We start from the raw sequence: 14654 nt of genomic DNA on the forward strand, positions 1-14654 counted from the left end.
CCTTTTTAAAAAACATGCCTTTGTGATTGAATTACTAACATACTAATATAGCTATAAAAAATTGTTAAATACAAATTATTGACACCACAGCCATAATAATTGAGTACCTTTTAAAATCAATAATTATATCAATAAGTTTAATAAGTAGTATAGCTGTGTTTCCTATTACATTTCTACTTCATCAATTTTCTCTCATTAGAAATAAGATTTCTCATCATGAAGCAGATTCTCAAACAAGAATTCTTAAGCATGAAGAGGGTCACTGAGGAAAGCTATAAAGAACCCCTTTGAGAGTCCATGTTGCCATAGACATTTTTCCTATGAGCTTTACTTTTCTATATTTTCTGATAGATTTTCACTTTCCCCTTAACCTAGTCTCCATGTATTTAGATTCTCCAGCATGACTTTCCTCCATTAATTTACTTTCCATATCTATCTGTCTCTTTTATTCCAATACACCCACACCACTTGTGTAGCACCCATCTGTCCTTTGAAAACTCTACTGAACCATACAGAAAAGCTTTTTTTCCTTGTGTTCAATTATATAAATTATGGTGATTTAGAGAAAATCATATTCCACAAGCACTGTTTCTCACTGTTTCTCTGGTGGAGGTCTATTTTTTCCTCAAATACGACTAGCAGCAACCAACCCTTAATGGATTTAACTAAACTCTCCTATCAGTACCATCCCGATTCTACTCAGGTCATGCAACATAATTAGAACTGCTATCCGTGAAAACAATCTTTTTACACGAGTTACTCCTCAGGAGTGTCACAGGCAAATAACAACAGGAGGATACCACCACTCACTTGAAGCCTCCTAGAAAGCATCACTGTGTGTCTCCTTTTGTAAAATTGTTACTGAATTTTCCTTCCAGAGCAATTATAGTTCAAGAAAAGCCAAATATATTTATGACCTGATAAGGCAAAAGTGATTTGCAAAACATAAAGTCAGAAAAATGTGGAAAGGAGAAAGAGGGACACAATCAGTAAATAGCACAATCAGTAAACAGGAAGAGCACAGGAGGCAAATCTACACGTCAGAGAGAAGCACCCCCAGCCTCGTCTCTGCCCAGCGCCTGGCAGTCTGCAGAAGCACACCGGTGAGGGGGCCTTTCTGAGATGTGACGCGGGACCTGCAGTGTGTTGCCATGGAAGTGGGGGCTCGATTTCCTCAGCTCCTGTGTACCCTCCTCAGCACTTCTGGGAACAGTGACAGCTTCTTTCTTTTATTCAGAAACAGTTCTAGAAATGACCCTGCCTCTTGCCCAGAACACTGAAAGACCACACTGTTTTGAGGCCACATTGCAACCAAATTACATGAGAGGGAGATTTTTCATTTCCATTCCTAAAATTAGCCTCTTGCATGTGTGCTAGCACAACAGAAATAGAAACACTTGCTGGAAGGGCCCACTCGGTGGTGATCCAAGTTGCCAGTGCCTTTCAAACACACTGCTGAACCCAGAGCACAGGGCCAGCGCAGGACGCTAGGCACCAACACTGAAAACTGGCTCTAAAATGCTGGTCTCAAGAGGTGGGTGGTTTGTTCTGGAGAGGGTTTCTGGCGCACAGAGGACATACAATGCTTTCCTAGCAGATGCTGGTGCCAGAGCATTAGAAGAAAAAACACATTTCCCAGTAAGACTTGTAATAAATGTACTTAATTGACTTCGAATTTTCAGCAAACTGCTTGTTTCTTGTCTCTAGCCCTCTCCGTGACGCAAGATTCAAACTCAACACAAGATGGGTGAAAATAGCTTTAAAAATATTAGTTTTTACCTTATGGTTGTATCTGAAAAGTAACTGATGTCTTCAAAGGATAGTATTTACAATAAAATCATCAGATAGGTAATCATCACCCACTTTAAGATATTTTCTCCTGGTGAACAGACTGCATCTCAGACATAGCACATAAATGTTATCTGTTAGGTCTGGATTAAAAAAATCTTTGTGACCATCAAGAAGAGGACAAAGAGATCCAAGTAAGGGTTTTGAATTTCGGCTAAAATATCAAATGTCACTGGGATATGCCTCAAAAACCACTATTGCATCTACTAATTTTCCTGCCCACCTGCCTCCCAATCATCTGAACAAATGACCGTCTTGGACCACATGCTGTGAAATCAATTTCTAAGTATGCAGATATGAGTTGGTATGTTTGTATAATACAATTTTATGATTCATTTTTTAATTTTGAAAATGTGTCAAGGAGGAGAAGACTCTAAAATACGTTTTTCTTTCATTTATGATGGATACTGCAGCCTGAAGAACAGTATTTCCCTTAAAGCAGAAATAAAGGCCTAACAAATCTTAGATGGCTACTCAGATCTAATGTTAATTCTTAAGATGGTGGTGGCTTAGTTGCTAAGTCGTGTCCAACTCTTGTGACCCCATGGATGGTAGCCCGCCAGGCTCCTCTGTCCGTGGCATTCTCCAGGCAAGAATACTGGAGTGGGTTGCCATTTCCTTCTCCAGGGGTTTTTCCCGACCCAGGAATCAAATGTGGGTCTCCTACCTTGCAGGCAGATTCTTTACTGACTAAGCTATGAGGGAAGCCCTTTTTTTTTTTTTAAGATAAATGTTTAAAAAAAGAATTTGACAGTAGGACAAAAACAGATATAGCAGCTTAATTCCAGTGAATTAAGTCAATGGTATGAAATGATTAAAGGCGGCACTGTGTGTACACTAGACAGAATGCTGAACAGGCCTACATCTTGGCCTGAGTCAGTCTGTAATTAGCTGTCTGACCAGGACTATACTCTCAGACTCTGTGAACCTTATATACCTTTTCTAAAGGAGGGGGTTGTCCAATCTGATACAAATCTAAGGTTCCAGTCAGACTTGAAAATTTATAATTTTTCCAGAGCAAGCTTGTGTTTATGCATAAATATACATGAAATAGGTATGTTCCTTTTAAATTTCATAAAAATTCCTGGGACTTCTCTGGTGGCCCACTGGTTAAGAATCTGCCTTCCAACTCAGGGAATGCCAGTTTGACCCCTGTTCGGGAACTAAGATCCTACATGCTATGGAGCAATGAACACCCAGTACAGCCAAAATAATAAATTTTATATAACTACAACTTTATACCATCTCGGGTCTTTTAGTTACAAATGGCTATGCATGATCTTGTGGGTAAATCTACCTTATTAGAATTGAAAGTTAGTGTAATTTCATAGATAGCAACTACATTTATTTAAGTAACACACAATCTTCATTTAGGGCTTCCCTGATAGCTCAGTTGGTAAAGACTCTGTCCACAACGCACGAGTCCCCAGTTCGATTCCTGGGTCAGGAAGAATCCCTGGAGAAGGGATAGGCTACCCACTCTAGTATTGTGGCCTGGAAAATTCCATGGACTGTATAGTCCATGGGGTTGCAAAGAGTCAGAAATGGCTAAGCAACTTTCACCATATTAAGTATACACATAGTGGAGTTTTTAGACCAGTCTGAGCAGTTTTATTATTATTTTATTATTATATGTATTATAAGAGGGTAGATGCAATCGTTTGAAACATTTTTAAACATAATTTGTAAAAAACGTTGTTAGTTTACGTGTTCAAGGAAGAATACCCCAGGTCCACATTATTTTTAATGACCATTTATGCCAGCTTTCAGAAATGCATTTCCAAGGTTTACCCATGTTGTCTTGTATGGCAGGATTTCGTTCTTTTTTAAAAGGGTGAATAATGATCTATTGTATGTTTATACCACATTTTCATTATCTTTTCCCCTGCTGATGGATACTTGAAGTTGCTTCCATATCTTGGCTATTGTTAATAGTGCTGCAATAGACATAAGAGTGCTAATATCTCTTTGAGCTCCTGATTTCAATTATTTTGGGTAAATTGTCTGGAAGTGGGATTGCTGGATCAAATGGTAATATTACGGCAGGAGAAAGAAGCCAGTCACAAAAGGACCAACATCACATGATTTCACTTACATGATGAGGTGTCTAACACAGTCAGACTCATAGGAGCAAAAAATAGAGTGGTAGTCACGAGGAGTTGGAAGAGGGGGAGGGAGAGATGAGAAGTTACTAATCTACATGTGTAAAATTTTCAATACGCAAGGTAAGTTCTGAAGATCTAAAGTACAATGTTGTGCCAATAGGTAACAAGACTGTATTATACACTGAAAAACCTATTAAGAGGGTAGACCTCATGTTGTCTTCCTCACAAAGTTTTAAAAACAGTATAAAAAAGCATTGTCTTTTCAAATAATACCTAGCAAATAATAATAATGCATTTTCTGAAATTAATGAGACTATTCTTAGTTTAGGACACCTCTGAAATACTGTATTTACAAACCAGACTTCCGGTGCAGCTTAGTTGTCCTTGGAGGATACTGCAAAGGCTGTGGCATAGCAAAGAATTCTGTGCTTACTAGTGATGACCTGCCACAGCAGCCACACTGACATTTCATCCATGCCTCCTGTGAGCTCCTCTTCACCACCAGACAGAACCAAACTGAGTCTTCACTACATTTTTCTATTTTATAAAAAATCCTTCATTCTGGGACCTGGTAACTTTGCATGGGTGTAACACTGGATCCAAGCTTTAATTACCCTTACGCTTATGAAACGTAAGAGTTAGGAGAAACCCTGTCATTTACATGTTAGGAAATGGAAGCCTTTGCAACTACCCAGAGAAAAATCCACAAGCATTTATGACACTCATCCTGGTTAGTTTTAAATATGTATTTCTAGGGCAAAGTTGTGAGTTTCTGTTCATTATATACCATTTTATATAAAGAATAAAAGTAGGCATTAAGGAGATTTCTTCATCCAGGAAAGGCTTTATGTAATTTAGTCTAAATACTCAAGCAACAGCAAGGAACCTTCTATAGCCACAAAAGGTATCTGATACACTTGGAATTCCAATTGTCTACTATATTCTTATTCCTGCTTATCCAAAGACAAGTGGACTTTTTTTCTTTTTTAAAAACTTGGGAATAAAAAAAAATAATACCTTCTAATCAAGGCACAGTGAACAAGTTCTTATAATTGAAAATCAAGTGTTCAGATACTCATATTAATCTATTCAGGGATGTCAGCTTGTCACATTGAACTGACCTTGCAAATCAGCTCATATCATGCAGTCAGAAATTGTTTCTGAAGGGAAATTTCATGATTAAACATCTAAGAATAAGTTACATATGTCTTTGTGTTATTTAGTCCAAGTCTCAGACTTCTATAAGGATTCAGTTGGCATGATTCCCACTGCTCTGAGGTCCATTTACTATTTTCCATCCTCACATCTGATCTACTGTCTGTGTTCATTTCAGATTTTTTTTGTTGTTATTATTCATTTTGTTCAGTTTTTGTTCACCAATTTCACTTCATTTCAGTATTTATACAAGTAGTCGCAAATGGTGATTCTATCATATCTAACTTAGCTATAAGTGAAGGCAACACTCTCAAGTACAGAAATTTAAAATGAATAATATTTTTGAACTGTGTCAGATTATATTCATTGCATAAGTCCAAGGGAGTATTGCAAACAATAGATCTTCTCTGCATTAAAGTACTTTAGACACATAAAAAGCTGAATTCTAAAAAAATTGTTTTTCCTTCTTAACGTCCATCATTGAAATCAGCAAGAATCTGACAATAATTGACAACATCTTTTTTCTTTCTGAAAAGTACATATGCTAATGGTGCCTCCCACATTAATAGCATCCTAGGTTCAATAAAATATGGTTTTCTTAGCCCTTTCTTGTAGAGAAAACCAAAACCAAAAACAATAGCAATCTTCTTTGATGAAAAACAGCAATGCACTTAAAATCATATGAATTTGTTAAAAAAAATTAAGTAATATCATTTATTCTTAACTATGCAAATATTTAAATATACATGTACATATCAGATATAGTTGAGGACTCTTCTGATCTCCCTTCAAGACCTCTAAAACTCACTTTCATAGATTTTTAAAAATCAATTATATAATTATTTTCCCATATGTTGTACCTCTTTTTCAATAAGACAGCACACATACATATACTCAATACTTGGTGTAAATTTCAATTTCCACTCAGAGGAAAAGCAAGAAACACATCTCTTTTTTTCCTCTTTTTTTGTTGCTTACAATCCCAGTTGCCTCAGAGATGGTATAACATGTGTAAATAAACTAATCACATTTCTTAGGTTTCTTGGAACAGAGAAGTTAGATGTGGTCAGTTAAGGATATTAGCACAGTCACACCCTGAATCCAATATAAAAGGGAAAATGGCAAAAAAGAATTTTTAATGAAAAGTATAAAAGAACACAAGAAAAAACTCTACCAGTAGTATTTTGTTTCATAATGCAAATAAACCTTTCTGTCATCACGAGCATTGACATATGTACAGTTTGAGAAGGGTGAGAAATAGCCTCATTTCATTTAATCTCCAATGACTGACCAATAAAAGAAAGAAAGAGATATTTCTATATGCAGTACCTGACAGCCTAAACCATCATCAGAGAGCAAAACTAGTTTAAAAACAAGATTTAAAAGACCTAAAACAGCTTTCCAAAGTCTTTGGTTAATTCTTTGTATTAATGTTTATATTTCTCCTGAACTATAAACACTCTTTGTCTTGACATTTAAATTGTTTACTATTAGAGGTTTAATTTTCTGTTAGTCACCAATGAAATAGAAAAAGTCACCAGAATGTAGAAAGAACACAAGTGACTAAATGTTGAGAAAACTATTTTCTATGAAATATTAAAATACTGTTTACCTGTCTGTCAAGGAAACCAAGCCAAATCAGTAGATTTGTTAAACTCTTCAACAAAACATTTCCCAAGAACCATGACCTCAACCAACATCATTTCAAGATAAACAGCCCGTGGAAAAAAGTAAAATACATTTTTAAGTAAAATATATGGCAAGGACTTAAATCCCATAAAAATTACCATTTTATATTCACCCAGGAAAAGAAATTAAGCCCCAAGGTAAAAACTGTCAATTACTGTCATTTTTTTGTTGCACTCTAAGTGTTCAATTATATCACAAAAAATTTTAGAAAGTACTCATTTAATTAAAACATGAAATCTTCAAACTACCTGTAGTTCTCCCTAGCTTGTAAATTAGCACATTTCCCCTGAAATAAAGTCCCTTCCCTATGTTCACCAACAACATGCATGACAGATGTGAGCAGTACCATCAAAGCACTTCTACTCTTGTTTTCTCTTTCTTCTTCTTACAAAATGGTAACGACAGTCTTATTTTAGACATATGTACCCTTTAGTATCATGCTTAAGAATCTGGACAATATGATGATTCATGACGAAAAGCAATCATGCTGTACACTGATGAATGACTATTGACAAAATGATGTCTATCATTTAAAGGAGAAAATGTAATTGAGACTTTAAATTCCAAATAAAATACTATAACTCAAATGACACTGACTAGCTGTGAGCTTCTAGAAGTCACCCACCTGGGGCAGCATGCGATTTTCTTCCTCCAGCTGTCTTACTCTTGCCTCCAGCTGCCTAACATAGGACAAGGTTGATTCTAAAATTGAAAAGAAAGAACTCACATTATACACACAGGTCTTGTTTGGTACACTGTCAGGCTACTTCTGGCTCCATTTATTTAAATCAGGTAGTGACTACTTAGTCTGATATTTAGAAAAAAAAAGATCTCACCCCAGAAAAACTATAACAGAAGCCATTAAAACTCTAAGCAGTTTGAACAACTGCACAATGTTAAGGAGAATCAGAGAAATATATAGGTGGTAAGACTGTAGGCGTCTGCACACCATGCAGCCTTCAGAACATTAGACATTTTGAAGATAGTTATTCCCCCTTTTCTATTTACTTTGTGCATTTTGAGCTTTCCCACACATAAGCCTTCTTATAATATTCATTATAACCAAGCTAAATTACAATGTCTTTTAAAAAATTGAAAATAAAATATTTTGAATACCGAGCTCCCTTCATTTTCTCAATAAACTTTTCAAATCTTAAGAGGAATGGTTTGTTCTTCTCACAAATCTATAAATACCTATGACTGTATTTAGAGAGCAGCTACAAAACGGCTAAATAATAAAGCTAGCCTGAATTTTGACTTGATTTTGGCTCAAGTTTTTCCCTATTTAGGTAAATCAGGGCAGACTTGAAATTTGTTGTTTTCATTTCTTCAACATGCTCAGGTGTATGCTGACAGATCAGAATCAGCATCATGTTAGTATCTGTTCTATAACGAAACACTAGATTTTATAGCTTTACATTATAAAAATGTGGTCCACATGTGGAAAAGGTGGAGTTTCATTCTGAGCAACCATTTCACAGCAATGGTTCTTCATCAAACCAAAAATAATCCAGAGCACAGCATCATACTGCAACATAGCTGAAATTCATTCCTTAGCCAACAGCAAACATACTTCAGGTATAGTGAAATGTACATGACCAAAGAATCCCTTCAGAGCACACTTCCACAGTTAATATTAAAGCAACAGATCCTCAGTGCATGTTCTTCGGCCTGAAAAATACAAGAGTAAGAGGCAAGGCCAACTTGGTAGTGGATTTAAGAGGACAGCATTTGAAGCTCCTGATAGTCTGCGCTTAGGATGACTATGTGTGCAAATGAATATCTTGACCTGAAATTCGTCATGGAAACTCTATAAAAAATATATGAAAATTGGTTATATGAACCCAGTTCCATTTTGTGACCTCCAAGGCAACAAAATAACATTTTATTTTCTTAAAACACCTAAGAAACTTCAGTAATTCACAATATAAAAATTAAACTCACCCCTAACTGGTTTATAGCCTGCCTGTTTTCATAAATGTTTGCAGAAGTCCCCATCACTAACATTAATAGAATCATCCACTGATCTCACGCCAATGGTGATGACTTGCCTTGAGCATTTCTCAACAAGACAGAAGAAACACAAGGTAAAGGAAACTGGTGACATTTGCTAAAAATATGTTCTCATTCTTTTTTAGCTCAATGAAATGTTATGTGTTTGCCTTACGGACTTCAAGAGGGGAAAAAGTGTCTGGCATAAATGAATAACAAACTTACTGATTTCATGAATCTGTTCTAGTCTAGCAAATGAATAAGTGATCTGCTGATCATCTAAATGTGAATGTATAACAGATTCCCTGATTTACAGTTCTACAAGCTCCCCTCTCTTAAAAAAAAAAATTGATAAATATCATTGAAGTGAAAAGGTGCTCAGAAACAGTCTACGTAAACCATGAACAGCTGAAATCCTTTTCTACTTTGTTCACAATTTATACCCTATCTTTATTGTACTTACTGCACTATCCTTAAGGCTAGGATACTGAAAGGAGCTGAAATGACACTATACAGAGTGATTTAGGTGACAGTTGAAAAATGCTACTGAATGAATTTTAACTCAATAACTATCTTCAGTCACTTTAATCTATTTCTCTTTAAATCTTTGCAGTTTACATATTTGATGACTTCATTAAGTTTCTACTTATATTACAAAAGTCATGTCAATTCCAAAAAATGGGAAACTCTTAAATTTGGAAAACATTCCTTAACTGCAATTTTTACTGTCAAGTTACAACAGATGAAGTCCAAATATTTGTTTCAAAGCATTCACTGCAAATATGGGTGGGGACAGGAAATGATAGGGAATACTTTCAGACAGGCAACATTAGGAGAAAAGTTAGCTCTACAGTAAAGGCAGAGTTAAGGAAAGTTTTGAGTTCATTTGTTCCACACAAGTATTTATTGTGTCACTGCTGTCTGTCAAGGCACTACTGGGGTTGGTATGAAGAGAAGGCCAGTTACTGGAAGTCTTTAAGTTTCTCAAAACGCAGACTTCATTTTAAGATTACATGCCCATGTGCTGTGTTCCAGAAGGTCCTGTTCTTCCAGGTTCAGTTTCTGTTGCCATTATTACTTAACAATGAACAGATACAATGAATGGAAAGACTCCTCATGTATGTGTGTGTACGTGTGTATGTGTGTGTGTGTGTGTGTGTGTGTGTATGGAGGGAGAGGGGACAGGAAGAATAGCTGATCTGCATAAATAAATACAAGAATTCACACTGTTCACTGTTCAGTTCATCAAGAAACTGATTATATGCTGGTTTTACATGGGAGTAGAGCACGCACACTTTTTTTCTAGAATATACTGGAAGATCATCACTGAATCCCTGAGTCCCTATATGAAGAGCGATTGAGGAACTATCCAATCTCTCAATTGTGACATGACAGAAAAACAAATATTTCTTTTGTTAAACCCTTATGACTTCAAGACTTGTTACTGCACCATAGGCTGGGCAAGCCTGACTACTAGCACATAACCGATCATGGTACAGAAAATATGTAAACATTTTAATAAAACATAATAGAATAAAGTGTAAGAAATTCCACTTCAAAAAATACACCACAATCCACATCCTAGTCCTAGCTGATCATCAGAAAGGAAAGATAAAATCTTGTAAGAAAGAAGAGCCCTTTGTGTGCTGGAATGTATCTGACCTTGTCTGTGACAGTCCCTTCTCCAGGCTGCTGCGTCCTTTCCCTTCCTTTCTCAAGGACCTTCCAGAGTGGTGTCAACTCTAAGATAAGCTGGTCTTTCATTACACCCACGGAGCGTGGAGTGCAGCTGTGCTCCCAAGAAAAGTATATGACAGAAATAAGTGTTTTTATTACAAAATGATACATACATGCATGTCCACGTACACACACACAACTGCATTAGAACATGCTATCATTTGAACTGATGGCTACATTTATATCAATGGCTGACAGCTGTTAAAACAGATTTCAGGATGTCATTTTTGGCTTTCAGAACTGTGAGGATGAGGTTCCAAAGGAGCAGCAAGATTACCTGCAGAAAATAGCCAAATATGAGGCTATGTCGAACATATTAAAGAAGGATGCTATCTTCAAGGAGTGTATAAAGAGTTGAGGGGAGATAAGGAGGGAAAAAATAAAGCAATAACATGATATTCAGAGCTGAATCATGTGAAACAGGAGTACACCAAGATCAATACTGTCTGTAGTTCTTCTGAAGAAACCTCACTAATGGATCAGCAAGAGCTTCAGAGATCAGACAGAAGCCAGTGAAGTAACAGGATGGACAAGAATGACCCTGCTATAAACAAGGAAGAGAGAAGGAATTTACATGAAAGAGAAGGGGATATACTGGGAGCAGACAGAGGAGAAGCCAGGTACGTTCCAGCCTCATGGATCTGAAGAACCAACGTCAAATCACAGATATGCGGATGGTGAGATTTGCTTTTTACTTCCGCCAAGGGCATTTTCTATTTCCACCCTTGGAAATCTACAAACATCTACACATTAGAAAAGCTAGGTGAAGCAAACAATACCACTGTGAAAATCTAATGACATTCTCAAGATTTTCTGGGTAAATCTTGATCACATTTTCAAGGCAGAAACCATTCTCTCCATGTACCTCATTTTTTTTTTAACCTATATGGAACATGAGTTCACAGTATCTCTTGCAATAAAACTAGTCAAAGAAACAGTCATAAGAATTCCACTAATATACATCTTCTAATTGATTCCACTTTTAGAACTAAAATATACCTAAATGATTCCCTAATCTAACTTATCCCTAATCCCGACTCATTTGGCAGATGAGAGAATAAAGTCCAGAAGCTAGTGAATTTGGCCTCCAACACTGGGGATTAGCTACATACATTCAAAAGATTTTGTTTCATTCCTGGGGCATCACAGGGATTCCCACTGCAGATCTTCTAATCACTGAGATGTCAAGCTTCTCACACAGATCATTAAATTCTAACGTCTTTTATTTTTTCCTGATTTTAGATATTCTGGATGGACTTTTACCTTTAAAATAACTTGATATTCTCCTTGGACAACATCTTGGACTTGATTTCACTTCAATTTACCTGAAATGCGTTCAGTCATATAAAGTAGGTTGACTTTTTTTTTTCTCTGCTAGTTTGAAAATACCCTGGTCAACATACTAAACCCTCTAATTTCCCCCTTGGTTTCTAAAGTGGTGTTTCTCTCCCTGGAGGACTCCATCCATGAAATCAGCCATGAGTTACCCTGATCATTGTCCCCAAAAGGTTTACTGTTGATATTTGCAACTGTCTAAGGTTTGTCAAACTTCTAAGTGGTTTTGACTTGACAAAGTGCCATCTGGTCTTTAAGATTTCAGGGCAAAAAATAAAATTTGGTAATGGTCCATTCTAAAACACATTACAGCATTTGGAAGGATGTGCAGGAGGAAAGTCATCTGGAAGACTTTTGCCACTGTGGGTTTACAGGTGTCAGCTTTTCTGAGGCTAAGTTAGTCTCCCTCAGTCAGAGAAAGTCCAACAGCCAGATGATTTCAAATCTGTAGGCAATCTCTTTAATAAACCCCAAACTCTAAAGACACTCCTTGAATTAGTTCCAAATTAATCCCACCATCCACAGGATTTTACATATTCCTGAGGGAAAGTCTTCAGAACTATATATTTTAAAAATTATTACGATTCTAAAAGTATTACTCTTTCTTCCTCAGGCAAGCAAAGTTCAGCCTCCTACTTAAGAATTAATATTAGCTCGAGAAGTACAAGTGATTACCATTTCTCACTATAATTTGATGCTTTTCTTATTAAAAAAATTCTTGTTGGCATCAGCATTTTAGGATTTGCCTGGATATTTAACTCAAACTGTTTTATTGGCAGAGATAGAATTTTTTTATTTTTAATGGGATCTTTAATTGTCCTCAGTAGGTTAAAAAAATGATGTCAGGTCTTGCTCCAGTTCATCATCTATGAAGCTAATTCTACTCCTGTCAGACCCTTCTCTAGATGGCAATCTGAAAGAAATATGAGATGGTTATTTTCTGTTCCAGTCCTCCCATGTGGAAACCTGTTCACTGTTTTTCACTGGCCCCAACTTCTCTTAGCTCTGGGTCTCGGCCCACACCTTCCCTGCCAAATAATCTTTCTCTGCCTAGTCCATACTCCTTATTCCTCTATGCATGTTATGAAAAACAGCTTTATAATGAGATTCAGCAAAGATTTCCACCTGCATATGCTGCTGGGCTAGTCTCTACCTCTGATAATCAATAAATGAACAATTTTAAATTCTTCTCCCTCCATAAGTGCCTTTCAATTTCCCTTATCATTTGCCAAGAAATCATATATTGAGTGTCCTGGGATTTTTCTTTACATAGTTGTTTTTGTTGTTGCTGTCATTCAGTCGCTAAGTTGTGTCCGACTCTTTGAGATCCCATAGACCACAGCATGCTAGGCTCCTCTGTCCTCCACTATCTCCCAGAATTTGCTCAAATTCATGTCCATTGATTCAGTGATGCTACCTAACCATCTCATCCTCTGTTGCCCCAATCACTTCCTGCCCTCAATTTTTCCCAGCATCAGGGTCTTTTCCAATGAGTTGGCTTTTTGCATCAGGTGACCAAAGTATTGGAGCTTCAGCTCAGTCCTTCCAATGAATAGTCAGGGTTGATTTCTTTTAGGATTGACTGGTTTGATCTCCTTGCTGTTCAAGGGACTCTCAAGAGTCTTCTCCAGCACCACAGTTCAAAAGAGAGCATCAATTCTTTGGCACTCAGCCTTCTTTATGGCCCAACTTTCACATCTATACATGACTACTGGAAAAAACCATAGCTTTGACTATACAGACCATGGTCAGCAAAGTGCTATCTCTGCTTTCTAATACACTATGTTTGTCATAGCTTTTCTTCCAAGCAGCAAGTGTCTTTTAATTTCATGGCTGCTGTCACCATTTGCAGTGATTTATATGTTATTTATTTGCACATTTTCATTTCTTGCCCAAATATGCTACATTAAAACATTCCCTTAAACCCTACACAGTAACTGCTGGTGTTCCCTGCAGGGATTTAATACACACTTGTTGATTTCCTGTAATATCACTTCTTGGTGTTCACCAATAGTGAATATCTGCTGTGTACCAAACACTGTTCTAGATACTGCAGATAAAGCAGCAAGCAATAGCAAGAGCGATAAGGATGTGAGTTCATGATAGCACATTCCAGAGGGGAAGACAGACAATGGAAAGCAGATACACTCTTTTGTGAAGGCAATATGAGAAATAAAGGCAGCAAAACAGAGATCTTGGGAAGAGAGATGAGCACAAGTAGGGCTGCATTAGGGAGCCTGGCCTGGGAATTCTCTGGGGAAGACAAGCTGCAAAGAAGTCAACTTTGCAAATGGCTTGGGGAAGAGAATTCTCCAAATCAGGGAAGGGTGCGCACAGGCTCTGCTGCAGAGAGTCCCTTCTGGGGTATAGCTGTGAACGGGAAAGGGACAGCAGCTTGAAACTGGGACCTGTTTATCACACCTTTCTCCACTACTTACATTTTTAAAAAACTTTGTGTTCTCTTTGGCTATTTACACTCAGACCTAGACTTTAATCCTTTGACTGTTAGGTTTTCTTTGTGACAAAAGCCTTAGCATTCTACTTGGCTGCACCCTCTCACATACCCTGCTTCCCCCTATCAGGAAATTCTGTTGACCCTGCTGCCAAAATATACTGAAAATCCAGCCTCCTACTAGTCTCCTAACAGGTGTCCTCTCTTCTATCCCTACCTCCTTTTCTGGATCTATTATCATGCAAGATCTATTTCAAACCCACAGCAGCCAGGGTTTACTTCCTAAAATGATGTCTGATCACGTCAATTCTTTAAAACACCCCAGGAGCTCACCATTTTGC

General features: G+C 37.1%; 1 protein-coding gene across 11 annotated transcripts in view; it reads right to left on the reverse strand.

Annotated features, from left to right (window-relative positions):
• CCDC85A (coiled-coil domain containing 85A) overlaps positions 1-14654 on the reverse strand; it is a 227532-nt gene that overhangs the window by 48362 nt on the left and 164516 nt on the right. For 9 of the 11 annotated variants that reach the window (XR_011255669.1, XR_011255670.1, XM_069583269.1 and 6 more), the window contains exon 3: positions 7423-7499. The exons of the other annotated variants lie outside the window; for them this stretch is intronic. Coding sequence is in view for 7 of the 9 variants with exons in the window: in XM_069583269.1 (XP_069439370.1) it covers positions 7423-7499 (77 nt within the window). In the remaining 2 variants the exon portion in view is untranslated. The remainder of the gene's footprint in view (positions 1-7422; positions 7500-14654) is intronic. 11 annotated transcript variants of the gene reach the window in all.

The sequence above is a fragment of the Ovis canadensis genome, chromosome 3 (genome assembly GCF_042477335.2).
Source record: "Ovis canadensis isolate MfBH-ARS-UI-01 breed Bighorn chromosome 3, ARS-UI_OviCan_v2, whole genome shotgun sequence".
Classification (NCBI taxonomy): domain Eukaryota; kingdom Metazoa; phylum Chordata; class Mammalia; order Artiodactyla; family Bovidae; genus Ovis; species Ovis canadensis.